General features: G+C 47.9%; 1 protein-coding gene across 7 annotated transcripts in view; it reads right to left on the bottom strand.

Moving 5' to 3' along the window:
* The window catches only part of LOC142556998 (uncharacterized), a 36,875-nt gene that overhangs the window by 10,849 nt on the left and 5,581 nt on the right, over positions 1–20,445 (bottom strand). For 2 of the 7 annotated variants that reach the window (XM_075668505.1, XM_075668506.1), the window contains exons 3-8: positions 14,821–14,886; positions 13,318–13,359; positions 9,966–10,028; positions 8,729–8,815; positions 7,046–7,183; positions 1,090–1,197 (exon numbers count right to left, since the gene is read on the bottom strand). In XM_075668505.1, coding sequence (XP_075524620.1) covers positions 1,090–1,197; positions 7,046–7,183; positions 8,729–8,815; positions 9,966–10,028; positions 13,318–13,359; positions 14,821–14,886 — 504 coding nt within the window. The remainder of the gene's footprint in view (positions 1–1,089; positions 1,198–7,045; positions 7,184–8,728; positions 8,816–9,965; positions 10,029–13,317; positions 13,360–14,820; positions 14,887–20,445) is intronic. The other 5 variants (XM_075668509.1, XM_075668507.1, XM_075668508.1 and 2 more) reach the window with 5 other exon arrangements.

The raw sequence follows: 20,445 nt of genomic DNA, 5'->3' as shown, positions 1-20,445 counted from the left end.
TTGGACCAGCTGGGTTTCTTTAACGCGCACTTAAACCTAAGTACACGGGTGTTTTCGCATTTCGCCCCTATCGAAATGCGGCCGCCGTGGCCGGGATTCGATCCCGTGACCTCGTTCTTAGCGGCCCAACACCACAGCCACTAAACAACCACGGAGAGTGAACACAGTCTTCAAATCCGATAAGCGTAAAATGTAAAAGGGTTTTGCAAGTCTGTTGCAGAATCTCCATGAAACGGACCTGCATGCATATATTAAGCTCCATTATGACGTTATACCGCTATGCCATGTGGCAACCCAAACGAACAAAAAATTAAATAAAGCAAGGAGCTGAGTGGGAGCTGCCTGTGAACACGCTGCTGCAATGCGGATGTTCATCCTACATCAATCCAATCCATTCGCATATGAGAGTTTTATGTAAGATAACAGAATTCCATTCACCTTGATTCTGTTATGTTACATGAAACTCTCATATGCAAATGTTCATGACAGGAAGATATCCTCTTCCCCTGTCGTAATCAGCTACCAGCCTTCCTAAGTGTCATCGGGTACCTTGACTCGTCCGGGCTCTCCGCGAGACTATAGGAAATTTCTACAAAGACGGATAGCTTAACGGCCATCCCACCACCTCGGGCTTCCTGATCCGCCACTACTTCGCTTCTGCTGGGCTACCTCCTATGAGATCTATCACCAGCCTGCTCGTCCGGTCGAACCCACTGGGCCCTCCCGGCTGGGCTGCTCTGATGCTGCTAGGATGACCCTCTACCTTTCTCCCTCCTACGCTCTCCTTTACTCCCATCCCCCCCACCCTGCTGGCGCTGAGCCGTGCTCCCGCATGGATTGCAGAAGATAGTGCTAGTAGCCTTTCCCTCTTTCCCCACAAGAACCACGTCTCTCTCATTCACCTTAACGAAAGTAAACTAGACACGGACTGGGATCTAAGAAGCATCGCGATTTAAAAGTGACCGCAGTAAGACATGGCTGGGAGACAACCACTTTTTTTTCTTTCCTGTCATACTAATGCTTACAAACAGGCAATTCTTTTGCATGAATACGTCCCTTGCTAGCGAAGTATAGCGCAAACAGGCTTACCGGATCTGCCAGCGATGCTGTTGTTCATGCGCAGGAAGTGCCGTCCGATGTTCATTTGGTTCCACATGCCACACGCGTGTTTATCAAAGGTGCACTTGAAGGTAGTCTCTTCAAGCCGGATCGGTGTGCGCACATGTGCAGGAAAAGAGGGCGAGGGGAGAAATTATGGGAGAAATTGGGCTCTTTACATAAACACATGTAAAAAAAACTGCATGCAACAATGCAACTAACGGCTTCTTGAAAACATCCGAGGCGAATTCACTAAGCGAGCCCGTACGGTTGGAACTAATGGCACGTCGCAAAGCCAGTACGCAATATAGAACGCTGCAGATTGCAAATTCACGATCCATTGCCTCCGACCGCTTTAAGCGCACCCTCTGGCCAGCAACACGGCTGCCCTTCCTCTTCGAATGAAGGCTTGGGAATCCCACTGGTGCTCTCACAACAAGACATTGTCGGTTACGTTAGCGTGTTCATTTACGTTAGAGGCAAGGCAAGAAGGCTGCAGGCGACCGAGTAGCCGCCGTCAATCTCGATAAAAAGAAAAGCAAGAAGCATGCCACTCGGCGCTTATTCCGCGCGCCACTCCCAGTATAAGCAGTCCCACGTTCACCGACCCACTGCGACGCACAAGTGATTGCGAGGTATCACCGGACAACGCCGTAGTGGCCCGCTGACGCCGGCCTCACTCTGTGCCGGCATATCTATACCATACCGGCCCACGTACGCGCTTACGGGCAATTTGAATGTATCGAAATTATTGAGCGGGCGCGTTCTGCTTCTGAAATGTCCGTTAACAAGACGTCGCCGTAGGATGGAGGGGCTTGTCGATCACCTCCTGGGATACAACTTTCCGTCGGCACCGAGTAGCCAAGCCGGCGTAGCTAGAATTTAACGGAGAGTGAATTCAGCACGCCATCCGTGTCGCAAAGCATGCCGGTAGCAGGATCCTTAACTTGTTGAAGGGAAACTCTGATAAACCGCATGTTGTGTTTACGGCGTGGCGAACCCACGTTTACCCTTTGAGAAACAACGCAGCGAGATGAAAATGAATTATAAAACAGCAGTGGGTGACTGAGTACGATTAATGTCCCGCCCACCTCTTGCTTCCTCTTACCGTCTTTCAAGAGTGCTAGATAGTCTTGGCAAACGCCCTTTGCCGGAGGAAAGGATTCTGGGACACTGGCCGAGACAGTCCTCAGCACAGAAGGCTTTGAAAGCGTTGCTGCGTTTCTTGCAGAGAACTGGCCTTGGAGAAAGATTAAGCAGTACTGTTCCTTTCCCCCCCCCTTTTTTTTTTTTTGCAGCGAAGCTGTATATAGTTAGCCACTGGCGGTGGTCGATGTCCGTCCATCTACGCGCCACGTCGACACGAAAAAATTTATCTCCAGTCGCGAGCGCCACGGTGACCACGGGACACACGGAGGCGCCCAAGAAGCCGCGATAGCCCTAGCACTCGCCGCGGTGTCGAACGCAGCGATCGTGATCAGCGACTCGCAGGCGGCAAATCACGGCTTCGCACGAGGTCGCGTCTCGCGGGAAGCGGCCCGCATACTACAAATTTGTGACGACGGCGACTCGCACTCGCAACCCCAAAACCGCACCGTCTTCCTCCTCTGGACCCCGGCCCACACCGATGTCCCCGCTCGCGGGCAACGCGGCGGCCCACGCCACGGCTCGAGGTCTCGCACGCCGAGCCGCCGCAGATTACGTGGCCGCCGCCTCCGCCCCCGAGAGCGGGGCATCGGATCTGCCGGATCGGGACACTACGACAGAAATGCAGCAACAAGAAACCCAGTGGGCGCGCGGCGATCGCCTAACCACATTCAGAGACCTCACCCAACACTACAGACTGGAAAGACGCAGATTCCCGCCACCGCACGATGAATTGAACAGGAACGAGGCCGTAACCTCACGCTTGCTCCCAACACACGCCTACCCCAGCCCCGCCGTCTTACATCACTGCTACCCGGATTTATACCCAACTGATGCGTGTAAAGCTTGCGGAGCGAGCAACGCTGCGACACACGCATGCTCTGGGGATGTGCAGGCAACAAGGGTACTGAAACCACCTCCGTCCGCTACACGTCCATAACCGCAGCCGTTAACAGAGTACAAGAAGCCGCGAGCTCGCTTCTTCCCGACGCCACCTCAGCTGCGGGGGCCGCCGGGGACCTTCACCAGCGTCGCCGCCGCTGGGAGGCGGCTCTCAAAAGTTCGGAGTTGGAAGACGAGCTCTATCTAGGCCGTCGGACAAGCCGAAGATGCCGCCCGAGTCCAAGGACTTCGAGCCGCCACCTGAGGCCACCGCAACAAAAACTGTCGGACCATTCTAAGTTTCTTCTTTTCCAGTTTCTCGCGATGGCTCTGTAGCGCTCAAACTAATATAGGTCTCTTGGAAAAAAATCGCACTGAAATTGGATGCAGACAACCATCATTACGCCAAGTTTCGTTTACTTGTCATAGTTCACAGTTGTAAGTTGTAAACTTTACAGAATTCCCGTCTGCCGTCAATACGTGGCCGTCTACGGAGGAAGTATGGTTACAGAAAACGGCTGTAACTTGTTTTGTTGAAGCTTGTCCTTCATCACAGAGTGGAAGGGCTGTTGAATTCTGGCTTTTTCCTTTTTTTTATAGCATCTGTTTTCCACTAACCTTCATTCCCCTTAATATCTTTCCCCAGCATAGGGTAGCCAGCCGGTCTGAGAACTGGCTAACCTCCCTGCCTTTGTCTATTCCTGCTTCCTCCTCAATGTCAACTAGAATATCGACTACCCCCGCCTGCCATCTAATACAGTTCAAAGCTTAATTAAATGAAATTACTTCATAGGCAGGCAATAGAGAGGGCATGGAATGTCTCAGCTGAGAGAGAGACAGCAATTATTGATGAGAAATTTTCGGCTCCCTGCTACATGCATCGGAATAACATTTGGCTCGCATGTTCACGGCGGCATCTCCTACAGCTCGAAAACGAAAAGGAAGAGATGGCGCTGGGAGGGACGTAATAAAGTAGAGCACATAGCCGGCGGTCTATTAGAGTTGCAGAACCGGAAGGCAGAGGAACCAGGTGGTGCAACCTCGAACGCGGACCCGTTCTCGTTCTTCGTGTTCCAAGTTGCGCTCCTTTACTGAATACGTACGGGCAAGGCGAACTACAAGTACTGCTAGGAGGTAAAAAAGTCAGCTAGCGCAAGACGGGGGTTATGGGAGATCGCTGATAGAGACCTAGCTTCGTGCTGCAGTGCACACGATTATCACGGTCATTAAGCTGTGGATAGGGTGGGATGCCCTACATTAATTTTGACTGAAAGATTTCATTCCAGGTTATTTCAACCACCTGAGGAACTTCACACTCGCAAAACCAGTGAAATGCCATTGCTTTCAGATTGCGTAGGTTAAGTCGAAAATTTCGCTTCCTTGTACTTGAAGTGTACTGGCTTAAGAGACCGCTTTTGTCCCTGTGCATCCGCCCACGTGCGCTCAGTGCTCCCTCTCTCCGTCTTCCTATTTCTCTTTCCCTTACCCCAGTCTAGGGTAGCAAACCGGGCGCTCATCTGTTTGACATCCCTTCTTTTCCTGTTCTTGCTCTCTCTCGCTTCCTTGTGGAATAACTCCACCATAGAGAAAGAGGTAATGTTTAATGGCAGAAAGGTGGAGGGGTCGGCCTGAGTTAAGCGCCTCTAGCCTGCTACTCCACGCTGGGGAAAGGGTTTGGGGAATAACGGAGGTGGGATGAGAAGAGGAAAGAGGGTGGTGGCAGGGCAAATACGATGAGGGCTGCACATTATAGTGTATCTGTGCATTGTGTACGAGCACACTTCACACCACAGCACACTCATCTTAGCGAGCAGAGTTAGAAGTTACTGCAATGTAGCCAGGAGGCTCTATAGCGTTCATTATTTTAACCGCTGTTAGCACTACTGGTGTACTTAAAGCGGACAGTAGCAGCTGCAGGGCGGTGATCATTTGTCGCAGCATGGTTTTGATAACAGAGTCCGATGGTGCCATCTGATTGCGCTGTCCTTGCTCGCGCTGACAGTCTAAGGCCCGTGTGCGCGGCGGCAAGCGGGGCCATACATTCGATTCCGGGCTTGCGCAGCTGGCTTGAAGCAATGGTTTAGAGAGATTTATCGATGCCAATTCAACTCCACAAGTTTCACCATCGCCATTGTAGGCAGCAACTTTTCTCGTCCAAAGCAACCGGAGCGAAAAATTCGCTATTCCTTGAAATTTCTACTCGTGAAACGTTAATGATACCCACCGTCTCATCGGCTACCTCATACGAGACGTGCGACAGGCACCTCTATATGTTTAAATTAGCGCTATAACAGCCAGGTTAAAATTATAACACGCACGCGGCAGATATGAAAGATATGAAATTAACCCTACGCAGCACGCTAGAACTTATCCAGAACCACGCCGTAGGGCCCAGCTACTCAGATGACTCGTTCACCACCTGCGTCGTACTAAACCTAAGTCGCAAGCTCTTCTTTCATCACCAGGATTAGGCTTTCAGGTTCTACCGACTGTGCTTATTCAAAAAGTCCTACCCTGCTCCGCCCGATTAATCCACGTCGTGAAACCAGTTCACTGACTACCATGGAGCATTGTCCTGCTTCACCCTACCCCCCGTGCAGGGTAGCCAACCGGAACTGCCTCTGGTTAACCTCCCTGCCTTTCTATGCATCCTTTTCTCTCTAGCCATCATGAAGAGGTCTATCCCACTTTGGTGCATGCGGCATGCTGCTCATCTGAAACATTTTTGTGTGTGTGCGTGCGTGTGCGTGCGCGCGCGCGCGGACACCAAGAGACCGGAATGGCCTTCTGGTCAGTTATGCACTACTCCAGATTACATAATCTTAAGACAGCTATTGAAAATAAATATGAAGTGTTGAGATAGAGAAAAAGAAAGCTCAAATGGAACGCAGGCAATGAAACGCAAGCATGCTGCTGCGCATGGAAGGGATGGTGAATTGAAAATACCGAAGATAGAGTAGGGTGAAAAAAAGAATGGCGTGAAAAAGGTACACTGGGCATTTACGCGCAAAATAAAGTTCGTTGCGTTACATTCAAAATGATGGCGATGTGAAAAAATGAAGCTTCGTCGTTCTCTACGGTGTGTACGTTGTCACGTCGTATATATAGTGACGGACGGCGAGAAATGCGGTAACAAGAACCGTGAATCGCGAAACCCTATATGGGGCGAACCTGTGCCCCAGGAAAGCCAGGTCACACTCAAAGCACAGCGATAGCGGCGAGAGCAGTCTGCGAAATCTGATCAGCGGGCCAATTGCGCGTCGGCTTTTTGTGCGCGACTCGTCGAAGGCTCCAGCGCTATTCGCAGTTGCCCCCGCGTGCCTTCCAGAAAGTGGCACACAAATTTCGGCTACAACAGAGAACGCATAGAAATATCGGTAACCTTCGAGAAGCCTCCGACACATCCAGACGTTACCCGTGCCGAGCGATCGCGCCTAATACCTGCAAGCCGGCGAAAAAAAAAAAAACGGCCAGCGGAGAAAGAGAAACAAGTGCACGCGTCAATATGGACCATTTCCTAAACCTTGTCAAGATTGCCGATGTCCCGAAAATATAGGCGAACGACGATATTAAAAGCACTGCAGAAGTGCTGCTTGCTACACTTTTCCAGGTGGTACATGCCGAAACTTGAGAAATCCAGCGAAAGAAGTAATTGATACGCAAACACGACGGAAAGAAGAGACATGAAGAAGAGTTGAAGAAGAAACACGACGGAAAGAAGAGTTGTTTCGCTGGATTTCTCAAGTTTCACACGTTGAAGCGTCACAACGCCCTGTTATGAAAGGCATATATAAGGTATAACAACGTGAACCGACAGAGGTGCCTGAAAATGTATGCCAGGTCTCGCCTGATTGTGCAGAGACTGCCAACATGACTCGCTAATCGCACTCGAGAAGGGCACTGCGTCACCGCTGCTTACCGAAGTGGGCGGGTTTCCGGGTGTGCTTGAACCACTCGTGCAACATGCCGTACTGCATCGGCCGGAACGGCAGGCCGGACGGCGCGCTGGTCTCAGACCTCGTAGAGCTCGTCAGCTTGAGCGATGCGGCAGGCGATCCTTGGATAAAAAACAAAAGGTGGTAGAGAGAACGATCATTTGCGATGTAGCGTTTAGGAACAGTGATATAATTTCACATCATTTCACAACTGACCGCGCGGGCTGCTAGCTCATATGTTGCAGTTAAAATCTGCGCCGGCCTTCGTAACGAAGCTACGCAAGTGGACTGTGGAGCTTACCGACCACCGTAGTTGCCTGCCAACGCGGCATCGCTTGTGGCATTCGCTGGGGCTTACATCGTATCAAACAGTGAACTACAGCTGAATCATTTTTTTTCTCGTATTCCGAGACGTTTGCGGTGAACTAGTCTTCCTTGCTAGCTTTGGGAACGACCGGCAAGTATTTGCAGGTCTCGCTGCAACGTCCTAGCCATAAGGAGACCTGTCGGCAGTGGCTTCGCCAACCATGCAGTGAAGCTCGTCGATATACAGGGTGACCAGCTAATCGTGTGAGCCCCAATAAGCTAACTGCATGCCTTCTATTAGCTAATCCCGGCCCTGTAAAGAGTGGGAGTAGCTCGAACAAAAAAACGAAGGACAAAATTCTGAGGAAAGCGCACGTTGAAAACGGCCGGAGCACTCGATAATGCGCTTCATTGCCGACGCTGGAAAAAATTCTCGTCAGAGAGGGAAGCCATTTGGGAGCGAAAACACGGGTACAGCGAACGCGTGGAGGCACATGTCCGATTGTACATAAAAATTGGTAGAGCTAGATTTGAAGATTAGGCATATACACGTTTCTGTAATAACGAATGCCTCAACCGTAGTGAGATCAGAGCTTTTGTAAGCGAAAAAAATGACAAGGTAGAAAAAAAGACTAAGCCCCCTTTCTTAAAGAAAGATGGTTGAACGCGAAGCTTTTTCCAAATGCAAACGGAATCAAAGTCGAAAGCCAACGACCACGCAACGATGACAAGAAATGCTGAGCGACCCGATGCTATGCGTATGTGATTTGACTGCATGTTTAGGATTGCATTTTTTTAACTTTAAAGTTGAATAAAGGCATTCCGTTAAGATGCATAGCGTTTATTTTAGAGCACGTACAGCCGTTGATTACACGCACACACTAGCACTTTCGGGGACGACCCTACACTTGCACAGTATTGCCTCGTGGTCGCTGTGGTAGACGGTCAGAGGTTCTGCCATCGTAAGGCGACACAGCCTGCTCGCAAACGCGAGATCAACGCAGGAACGGTGTTGCGTCGTGGGTGTCTGTAGCGTCTTCAGTTTCAACGAGTAGCCATCTATAGCATGAAACTCTCGATCCATTTGCCGTGCTCTATCTCCAGATCGATGTTAAAGTCACCGCACACCGCGCGTCGTAACGTCTGGGATATTGACGCCGTCTGTTCAGGTCTAAATTGCCTTCCTTTTTCTTATTTTTCATCGATAGAAATAGTTTCAGTGTACATTATACGAGAGCCAAAGACAACTTCGGAACATTAAAAAGTTTACTGAACCACAAGGACACACACACACCCACACACACCGTACTCAACAGCACCAAGCCAAAACATCCAAGAGCGGCAGCTCATATTAGGCCTACCGGAGTCGCTGGGTCCCGGAAGCAGAAGCGGACCAGGTACGCTCAATCCATCCGCAGCGTGGATATCATTGGCCTCGTTGTTGGTTTCTGTGCGCGATGGACGCGGAATCAAGAGAAATGGCTGTGAGGAGCACGAAGCATTCAGTGGTCGCAGGCAGAGAAGATATCAGCTTACAGCTACGGAAGACGCTGCCTCTCTCCGTCAAGCGGTCTTCTATGACAAGCCTTTTTCTCTGTTGGGCCCCCCGTACCGCGTAAAGCTACTTGACGCGAATAAAGTCCAAAGTGTCAGTGGGACTAAATGCAGGGAGGCACGTGCTTCCGCCATCCGTGCAGGCTTCGCCCCGCTTGTATATTCGGCTGGCAAGAGCACGTGTCGTAGGAGAAAAGAAGAGAAAACTTGAACAAAGTAGGCATAAGGAGTTCAGCGCATGCGGCAAACATTAACCCGGGGAGAGAGTTGTGGGGCTTGAAACGGCAGAGCACGTCGTTGCGAGGAACGTCGCAGCGAAAAGCTCCGGGTTAATTTTTTGCCACCAGGCCGGGGTCATCTAACGTGCACCCAAAGCACGGTAAACGAGCGTTTTTTTTTTTTTTGGAACACTACACTTAGCAAACTTTCGATAGCCGGGCCAAGGCACTATAGCGCCGACAGCTAGACAGATTAATACGCGAGTTTCCCCACACATAGCTACCGCTTATCCCGCCCCAAAGCACTGCCTTCGACGATCTCCTAGAATGTGCGAACACGGGGAAATTTTCAAGCGTCACGCCTTCTAGCATTTCCGAGCGGCATTGCTTTGCCGGACGTGCCATAACATTGCCCAGTGACGTCGAGAGGCGCTCAGGCGGACCTCGATCGCCAGGCTAAACACCGGCGGCCTGCAGACCACCGCCAGTGTAGTGTCACCGCGTCTTCATGGACGTCACGACGACCAGCTTTGTTTCACCGTTTTCCAACTTCCTAACGAAGACAGCGCATCGCCGCGTATCTCTACGTGTTGCCAGAACTTGAGTGCTATTGCGACAATTTATTGGCTACACGGCGGCGATCCATCAGCTTGCGCACCGCTTACGCTATGCGAAAGAGGTTACACACGCGCTATAGCTAGTTGCCGCATGGAAGAAAAAAAAGCTGAGATGCTTAATTTCGCTTCCACGACACGACAAAGCATGCTACGTTTCTACGCCACTCGCTGGGTCAACCAAGTAAACGGTCCTATACGAACGGACTTACGTAGTTCGGTAGTCGAGGCTCTGGTGTCGTCACCATTGATGGGCGATGCCGAGGTGTGGTAATCTGCATGCCGACACAAGACAGTTGCTTACAATTAAAAATCGACTGTTTTCGAATGTGTCTTACGATTTGCCTTCTGAGCTGTGCGGCAAGCAATGAAGCGGGAAATGAATCCGCGAGCGAGATCGAAGGAGCAAACGAGGAACTACAGAAAGCGAGCGAGTTAAATATTGCATCGTGCTCCGATATGGTATGATAAGCGGAATAAATAGACCGGGGCCCCCTAGCTGCGCGCATAAGAACGGAGAAATCGTTTCTCATATTGCACGGAATTTCATAGTGTTTCCGCCGAATTTGATTAGGTTTCTTACATTCAAAAGGAGAAGCTAATACAGCGATTGTAGCCAACCGATTTTTTTATTTAGATCGGTGACTTTCATAAAGCTTGTTGAAAATTGCGGAAATTTTCAATAACGAAACCGAGTTGTACAACTACTCGGCAAATAAAAAAATTGTTTCGCAATTCTGTAAACGGCGCCTAATATTACATATTAAACGGACTAACTTTATCATTAACCGCGCTAATGCAGGCCGACACCTATATACGCGAGTTCAAAACCCTTGCAAATACTGTGACTAATTCATGTAAGCTATAAATTCACATATCAATTTTGTTCGCTTTGGTGTTCGAACGGACTGAGTATATGTAACTGCGATGCCTGTTTTTGGTTGGTGCATTACGCATTTGTAAACTTGTTTTAGTTTCCAATTTTATGCAATCTGAGTAAAGAAATCACAAGCCTTAAACATTCCGTTTCCTACAGTCAATTTCCCAATCAAATGCTTTTAAATTTCACTCAAATCAGTCCAGGGGTTGCTTCATAAAAGTTTCTACGTTTTACATGCACTCGAATAGGTGGCATAGCAGTTCGCTCGAGCTAGTAAGCCTTCCTGTTAATGCACTGCTCCTGCCGCAAAACGAAAATAAATCGCGCGCATAAGCTCCTAAGGACGTGGAATCAAGAGATATTTATGTAATGTATACGTGTAAGACATCTATAGGTATACACATGTACTGCACTACTTATTACTGCTCAAACAATGACGCCAGAAATCACACTGTAGGAGTTAAATCCTTTTCCGACCATTATATTAGTAGGACGTTCCTGGGGGCTAGTTGTGTTTGCACACAGCCGATATTCAGCAGTGTCTTTTTTTTTCTTTAAGAATCCCCACGGAAAAATGGAGACCAAGCTTAAAGCGATAAAAACGCCCGCCTCGATAAGTTACCACATATATACATCAAACTACTGCGGAAAGTGCCGATAAGGTACGTTATGTTCCGTTTTTATTTTAACGGTTTGCCCAGAGGGATAATTGGATGACACTGTCAATAATCGAAACTGCAAATAAAATCGTGATTGCTTTCTGGTTACTAGCACAGTAGGACATTTATTTGTGTGTGTGTGTATTGCATGACAAATATTTGTTATGCAATAGTATTTGTTAATGGGAGTGGGGTAGTCGCGAGGAGCCATACCACGCTGGGGACATCTGAACTCTAGAACAACTCAGACGTGTGCAGACACAAACTGTTCCACAGCAGCAATGCGAATTCCCAGGTGAGGATTGTACACGAACATGAGAAAGCAATGCTCTAATTGGATGACATACACGCTGTATTCGGCATTGTGGTCGTGCTGTTAGAATTAACCCGCAGTCCTGTCGGACTAATCCTGAAACACGAATTTTGTAAACGGGGAACCTAAAGGTAAGTGCGCGTACAATATAACCTGATCAGGCGTAGGATCTCGGTGTTTGCCTTAGTGGATAGATGCAGCAACTAAATTTACCACGCTCACGGGTGACGTCACACAGTCCAGGTGGAACGCGCCAAGTTCCCCCCAGCACACCATTCTCCTCGACTCCGTTACTACATCTGGACAACGTAATGCGCAGTTTGCACAATTCCATCGCTTCGTCGTTCTGCGCAATTGCAGACCTATGCACAGCGCATTTATTGGCGGCGCAGTGAGTATTTCAGTAGCACTGCTCGCAGTCGGTGTTCAGCGCTTTACGAGAAAGTGGTAGTCATTTGCGCTTTTCCGTGGATCGGCGTAAATGTACATTCAAAAATCTGGAGGTCAATTGACAAGAGACCCGCCTAAGCGCGGTACATTTCCTTTTTAGCTTTAATTTCATTCGTCTAGGTATAAAATTCTAACACAGGCCTAGGAATTGCTACGTCCGTCAGACTTGGCGTGAGTCGTGTTAAACAGTTCGCCGTCGAGCCGCTAACACTATATGCGTAACTAAATCTTCGATGCGAACGTTTAGTTATCACAAACACGAGTTCTAACATGACATTTCCAACGGTAAAACAAGTATTTTGTCAACTCATTAAACACCCAGCGCTGTTGCAGAGGTTGCGAAAACATGCAGTGGACGACAGTGAGAAGGCATGATTCAAGTTCATTCAGTTACTGCATTACGGGAGACAGTACAGCGTTAGTGCACTCGGAGGTCCCAAGATTTTATAGTTGTCGGGGGGGGGGGGGGGGTCTGTATGCTCTATTGTACGCACTGTATTGTAGGCGTGCCTTCGTAACCTCGTCTAAAAAAAAGTTGCGCATGTAATCGAACGGACCGTGCCTGCTGGCAAGTGCTTTCGCTCGAGGGCTACGGGGTGTCTGAAGGCTTCAATTCTGGAGGAACGCTAGGGAAAGACGCCCCTTCCGCCGCCCCGTCCCCATCTGGCGACCGCAGCAGGGAGTGCCGGTCTATTGCGCATGAACATGAAGGCACATGCTGCAGCAGATTCTCGATAGTTTAGAGGGCACTAGGGCGACACCCCGGGAGCTCGCGTTGAAAATGTCTATATCATTTTTTTAATAGTTTCGCACAACAGGCGAAGCACTGACAGCGGCAGCAAGGTTTTAGCGCCGTGCTTGAGCCTCTCGGACTCAGCATACGCGGGCGCGACCATTCGCGGACGCGACGTACTAGGGTGCGTAGAAATTTCTGGCACCCTCGAACACTTTAGCACTCCGTGCAATGGCAGCGCACAGACCCCACTATACTGCTTGTAAAGCGCGGGGCCAGTGGAAGTAGATCTTCAGATTATGGGCATTAAACAGCTGAACATCACGGCGACGGCGAGAATTCGCCTGCAGTGTCCATACGACTGCCATCGCAATAAAGAGGCTGAACATTTCAGGCTCGTACAAAGAGCGTACAGGTACCTCGTGAATGCACTCCAATAGCGTCAGCGCCTTCCCTTAACACGAACACGGCGCCGGGCCTTTGCAAAACACGGTCCACAAACGTGCGCGAATTCCAACGTCGTACTTACCGGGGAGCGGTCCGCCGACGCCGTTTTGAGGTTCCGGCGGATCTGAAAAAAAAATAAAGGAGGGGACAAAGTCAACCAGCAACGGCTGCGACAGAAGGGACAAACAGAGCACCGAACACGATGATGCAACCCGCAGGACACCATGCACCAACCACCAAACCACCACCTCCCTAAGCGAAGGTTAGTATGTGAAGCACCACGCCCGTATTAGAGAAAGCATCCATGTCAAAAGGGCAGTGGGGATCGAAAAGCTGTGCGGACGAAAAAGAAATCCGACTCGGCTAGCTCTTGACATCGCACATGTTTGCAGAGGACCGACAAGGATCAGTAACTTAAATGGGCATGCAGCGATATACTTTGTGCCCCTACAGATACAATTAGTCGAGATCTGCCTCTCAATTTCAGTGCAGTTGCATTTGTCGTTTGGGTCATGCATATCTGAGCGGACAAGGATAAGTTCATTTTCAACGTTGTGGATCAACTCTGAAGAATAACTTAAAACGAACAGATTTTCACTGTCCGTCCGGCTTCATCTTAATGTTTAAGTGTACTGTGCTCGGGGAAGGAGAAAAAAAATATCGTCTTGCTTAGTATTCACCGGAGTAGCATGGCTACTCTGTCCCGTCTCGACAGCCAATCGTTGTCAGTGGACTTTATATTGAGCCCTTGGCGCGACTAACTAGTTTTCAAGTGAACAAGGCCTTACTTGGCCTTTTTAAACGGTACGGGCCTGGACTCAAGGCTCTGGGGCAGATTCTTCTTGCGATCGTCGCACATCTTGTTATTCCTTTTTTTTTAGCATTTTTTCTTGTCCCGAGCACAGAATAACTTTTGGATGAACGTACTTTAGGCAGGCCTCTCTGCCTTGGTTATTAAACTTTTCTCTCTATTCATGTACTGGATAGTCGTCTGATAGAAGTATTTCAGTCTCATGATAGACATACTGGATAGCCCGTAAAGAAGGTTCCAGGCGAGTGCTCCAAGAAGCGACTCCGCGCAGAAGGTCATCTTCCTGCTCTCTTATTTCCCGAAGACCACGGAGAGTCTACCGCGGGCCCACAATGGTGTAAGTAACGCCGCGTGCTATCCTTCGCCTGTGAGGCGCGCTTTACATCCCTAGTGGCTCGATTCCTTTGTTTCCTCTTTTCGGATACTGTTACCAGCGCTCGTATTCAACGGTTATTTGTTTGCGTACAATAAGCATTGACCGTCACGCCAACATGCACTGCCTGATCAGGCACGACTATACTCAGACGTGCACGCTCTCACAGCCAAATAAAAACAGGCTGCGGGAGGCGAAGGCACACGAAACATTTATATGCGTAACCCCAACTGCGACCCGCAGGTCGAAGCGGGTTCTTCGCTTCACAAAATGGCGACGTTTCCAGCGTACTCCACGACGACGACAAGGCATGCTTTGGTGGGGAAGGTAGGTAGTGCGGGCGTGGCATGCCGTAAGAGCAGAGCAACCAGTGAGTGGAATACTTTGGACAGTGGTCATACCCCGGATGTACGGAAGTTCGGTGTGGTGCGCTATCTGCGCGGAAAAACGACTCGGCCGGTGGTCGACTGAAAAAAAAAAAAAAAAGACGGCATAACAAAACACTCGTAACGCACAGCATGCCACTGAACCCCTTAGGGGCATCAATTAAGTCGAGATTGAAACCTTCGTTTCAGCGCACGCATGCCGCACTGATCAAACACCCCGATTTCTACTTTCCGACTCCTTTTACGGAAACTTACACATATTCGAACTTGCGATGCAGATCAACTCAGAAGCGCTTCAAGATGCTTGCGACAGATTTCAAATATTTTCATCAGGGCTATCGGCTTCGAACGCACTATGTTTAGTGACGTAATGTAAAAGCAGTGGTCGGCGTCTTTAGTTGGCACCGGCGCTACACCTTGAAGAAGCATGTTATAAAATGTGTCGCGCTGTCACAGATGTATAACAGAATAGTCAGTCAGCATATGCATGAACAAAGTTCTGTACACAAGTCCAAAAAACCTGACGAAATATGCATGTGGATATGTAGGTGCATATGTAAGCCCAAGTACTTCTGATTGTCCAAGAACGCGTACAAAAGCAGTTTTGCAGACGAGTCAAAAACAATGACGAGTGGAAAATACGAGTGCAAACTGCATAATTGCCTCTTTTTTTTAGATCAGACTTGATTGTAAAAATTTTGTTAGCCAGTTACGCATTTTCATTTCTTGTGCATGATATGCCCCTTAGAGTGACCCATCTGAAGGAGTAAATTTGCCCTATATACCACAGACGATCTTTTTTTTAAATGTCTGTTAATGTTTTTAAAAAATAATATTTGGGGTTTTACGTGCCAAAACCACTTTGATTATGAGGCACGCCGTAGTGGAGGACTCCGGAAATTTTGACCACCTGGGGTTCTTTAACGTGCACCTAAATCTAAGCACACGGGTGTTTTCGCATTTCGCCCCCATTGAAATGCGGCCGCCGTGGCCGGGATTCGATCCCGCGACCTCGTGCTCAGCAGCCCAACACCATAGCCACTGAGCAACCACGGCGGGTGATGTTTTTAAAAAAAAAGAGAAAAAAAAAAGCCTGGTATGTTCAAATTACACACTGCTTGTTTTGAGAAGTAGGTAAAGTAAATCGGGCAAGCTATGGCTCGCTACCGAAGCATCACGTAGGAGATATTTCGCACAGGAGGGTTGGAAGTTTGAAAGTGTTCAACTAAGCTATAGAATTACAAAAGTAAACACTTTGGAGGCCAAATGGATTGGTTAAAGGGTCCCTATTGATTGTTAAGAAATCACTTTTACACTCTTAAAAACAGTTTGCACCCTTTGGAGTGTATATTTGTCCCACAACAATAATCGTCACCTGCCTTGCTTGCGTTTCCTTTCTTGAAAACTCGGGGCTCACTACTTTCCTGTCGAGAATGCTGCGCCTCGCTGATAACGCGCATGCCGTTCGTGACTGGAAAGTACCGGGCTCGCAGCGTTAAAGAAAGGAAACGCGGGCAAGACAGATGACCATTATCGTTGTGGGACAAGATACGCCCTAAAGGGTGTAAATTTTTCTAAGAGTGTATGGCAGGAGCTATTCCTACAGCTTAATTAAACAACAAAATCAGCTGAAATATGGAATACAAAAGTTACAGTAGCAGAGAAAGCTTCACCCACAAGCTATATTTTCTAACAATTTTGTTCTACGTTGTCAACACAAGCTTTAAAGGTGAAATTGAGGTTGTGCACGTTACCGCACAGCGTTAAGCATTGTCAATGAATGTTTGCTTTATTTTTTTCAAGAATGCATGCTGTGTTATTCGTATAGTGCTTATTATCAAGGCTGTTCTACACTGAGGCACCTGTAAGGTAGTTTGGCCGTAATTTGTAGATACCGTGGACAATAAAAAGACTGCTAAAAGCACTATCGACAGCGCAAAGCGAAGGGCAAGACAAGAATGATGTTAAGGTTAGTCTTCCATTAACAATGAGATGTGCGAGAAAGACGATATTGCATGTTGTCAAATAGGGAGCACCGAGGGTGTTCAGAGTTCTAAATAAATCTTATGAAATACATAAAATATATTATAAAATATCTAAACTAAAAACATCTTAAGTGTATTGCAAGGTGTTATGCGAAGAGCTTTAAGTGAATTTTGTATGTGCAACCCCAGATGACTGTGCAGCAATTAATGTGAGAGATCAAATGCGTAGTAAAGGCGCTTAAGATATGTCGGGAATGAATTATTTTCGACATTTCAATAATGCAACCATAGGCAATTCAAATGAAGCATTTACCACATGACATGAATGCGAGAGATCAAGCCCTCCACCCCTTTCAATGATTCTTTGTGGAGGTTAGAAGCGGTTTAAGGCGTGCACAAAAAAATATTCCTGCACTATACGCACCACTTGTATCCTGAATTTCTCTTTTTTCCTTCACTGGTGATAACGAAACCGCATATAGCGAACGCATCACCATAGTTAGCTTTTAAGTTCGTTATAGGAGAGTTTCGATGTACTCAATTACGTGACACCTAACCCGAACTAATCTTAGCGCGTATGCGCCTGTTCACTATGACAGGGCTCGACTACACACTAAGTACCTCTTCACACAGCCTCCCGTGCATGACGCTTGCATTAAGTAGCTCGACTCTAAAAAAAGCTTCTATAAAAAGTGGTCCGAACTACTGGAGGGTGCAACAATGTTTCTCTGTCAAGCTTCCGCCTCAAAGATCGATTTAACACACACAAACACAAAATATGAAGAGCAATCAAGCGTACACATCGCTCAGAAGTGCTTCCCTGCCCCGCACTCTACAGGATAGGCAGAACGAGCAGGAAGTCTGAACAGAGCAGCCGTACGGGTCGAAGTCTGATAACGTATGCACGCGCGCGCATACACATAAAAAGAAGCCTTTCGAGTAGCTCTCAACTGCTTATCTCCGAGCACACACCTGTGCTCCAGAGCTCAGAGTCAAAAGAAGACAATGAAAAAGAAAAATATTTCCGTTCCACAAGATGGAACACGGGTTTAAATATACGGCGTGGATGCTTGCGTCGGTAGCCCGCGAGACCAGCGAAAATTAGCCAGAAACTACGAGAGGATCGTCAAAGTGTAGCGATAATTCTCCGGTGAACTTGCTAAAGTGTGCTGCCACGGACGATCATTGGTTAGTTCAGATGGCCAATGCTAGGAGGCGTTTGGGTGCTGTGACGTCACGCTGCCTCCAGCATGTGCCCATTAAGCACATCGAAACACTTGCAGTCGAGGACACGTTGTGCACTGGCATCAAGATAGGCCGAAAAATTCAATTCTGGGCTCTCACGGGCCAAAAGAAAATCTCATTATGAGGGACTCCGAATTATTTTTTGGTCCCTCGGCATACTGTCACGCGTACCTAAATCTTAGTGGACCAATGTTTTCAAGTGACACTTTATTACATTGCCTCGGTACCGGTCCGGCTTACTCTCCAGAACAGTGGTCATTGGAAAAGGTGGAAGGAGAGAAGCCAACGAAGGCATCGCAGGACCATATGCGACTGATTTTTACAGCGCTGTAAACTTGTTTGGACAGTCATGGAAAAACTTTTTTCCCAAAACGACAGCTTTCTTCGGCTACTTCGCCTACTTTGAACGGACGTCAGCCGATCTCGCACGATAAAAACAGAGGAGTGATCCAGTTGGGGTCCCTGGGCACGTAACGGCCGCGGTCTTGAGTGGACAACAACGGACCATTGGGTGTCTGCCCGAATAGACGACCCGCTGCTGTCTGGCCTAGCAGACAACTTGGGTCACACTGATAACGAACAGGCAATTTCGGCGTTGTATGCGATTTTGGCATACGTGCTCATTCTTCGCCAATACCACCAGAATGAATGCGCCAAGATATGAGACAAGGGTGCTGTGAATACAATAAGATGGTGGGTCATGGTATCGTTTAGCATTACGGTTGGCAGCGAGATTACCACTTCGTTTGCTGATGCTGCGTGTCTGCTGATGTGCCCATAAGGTGTTGCGATTCACGGACGGCATATGGATATGCAAGGGTTTACAAAAAAAAAAAGCCATCGTCAAATTTTTTTTGGACATGAATGGAGAAAAAAGCCGGTGCTTTCGCCCATAAGATTTCCTAGAAAAAGACAGCTCATTTGTGCGACCTTGCAGAATGGGACCCCAATTTCCAGCGAAGTTGTTTCGGCTGTTTCGTGCATTTTCAATAAACGTTTTAGCTGCCTGAAATTATGGCAGATTCTTTAAAACGATGCCCCTATATGACTGATGTATATAATGCCTCCCAGCACCTGTCAACGATATCTTTTTTTACGAAGGCTGCATATCCCCCACTTATGTTGGCCAAAACATTTTCACTAGTGCCACAATCCACACTTCAAACTTAAAGCACACGTCACCTATAGTGTGTCCTCCATTTCCTGAAAATATTAAGTTACTGCCATCTTTGGTTCTCTTAGGCAGGCGGGGAAACAAGCGTTTCATATGTAACGCCTCCAAATTGCCCTAAAACCCTGATACACACACTTCAAAACTTCTTTGCCCTAGATGACTCGCCGCATTGTCTCAACATCAACTTCGCTAGGTGTCAAGTTTTCTTTTACCTGCTTTCAACAAACTGAAGACTGACACAGAAAGTTTTGGAGAGCTGTCTAGTCGCATTAACAGCTTTGCTGTAAAAATATTGCAGGGAACTCCGGCACTAGTGTTTACGGAAGCTGAAAGCGCGGTGGTTCAACCAGCGTGTCAACTATGGTTAGGACATGATTTTGCCTAACTACCGGATTCTCGCAGCTTTGAGACTTTGCAAACTGACCTTCAACAAAACATTGCTTTATTAATGCCACAGTTGAAGTTACTGCGCATGCTCGCCAAGTCTTATTACCGTCCTTGTTTAGACAAAAGCAGGATGGCTTTGAAATTCAGGCCAGCAACAGCAAATAAAGTATAGTAAACAAAGACGAGGACATTGACGCCGCAATAATGAAGATCGGACAAATCTAATACGCATCATTCCCACGGCAGTTGTTCACAGCACCAGAGTTTCCCGTAGTGTCTAAGGAAATGCATTCCAGTTCCAGTTACTTTGGGAAACCGCTGTTTCATGCATTAAGCACAGAAAGTAACTGGAACACCAATGCGTTTCAATGGACACTGAAAATTAGTATCTCGGGACTGGCGCTGTCCAGAGAATTCGTTCGAAGTGGATACACCGTGCATGCGAACTCAGCGGCTATGATTCGTAGACTGAAATATGTGGCAAAAGTAATTAATCAAACGTTTCATTAGCTTAATTATGTTAATTATTCAATTGAATATTTTGATTTCTAGTTGAAGTAATGGCCGTCTTATCGAGTAATTTAGATCAAGGGTTAGAATTGTGCCGTCTGCCATAGGCAATTTTTAAAACATTTGGTGCAGCTAAAGAAACCATGTACATTGTATGCATATCGAGAGCAAACAAGGCTCGTGCTATAGACAAGTGCAGTGTTTCCGTGACTAAACGTCAAACAATCTTGTAGCGAAGCGCACACTGTCGATGCAGACGAGGAGCAGAAGGCTGGAAAACTCAAGCCATGTGTTAGGCACGTTTCCAAAGGTGCAGTAATACAGTCGAACCCGGTTACA

This window comes from Dermacentor variabilis, chromosome 9 (genome assembly GCF_050947875.1).
Source record: "Dermacentor variabilis isolate Ectoservices chromosome 9, ASM5094787v1, whole genome shotgun sequence".
NCBI lineage: Eukaryota > Metazoa > Arthropoda > Arachnida > Ixodida > Ixodidae > Dermacentor > Dermacentor variabilis.
Note: the sequence above shows the minus strand (reverse complement) of the source record. Positions and strands in the feature narration are given on the sequence as shown.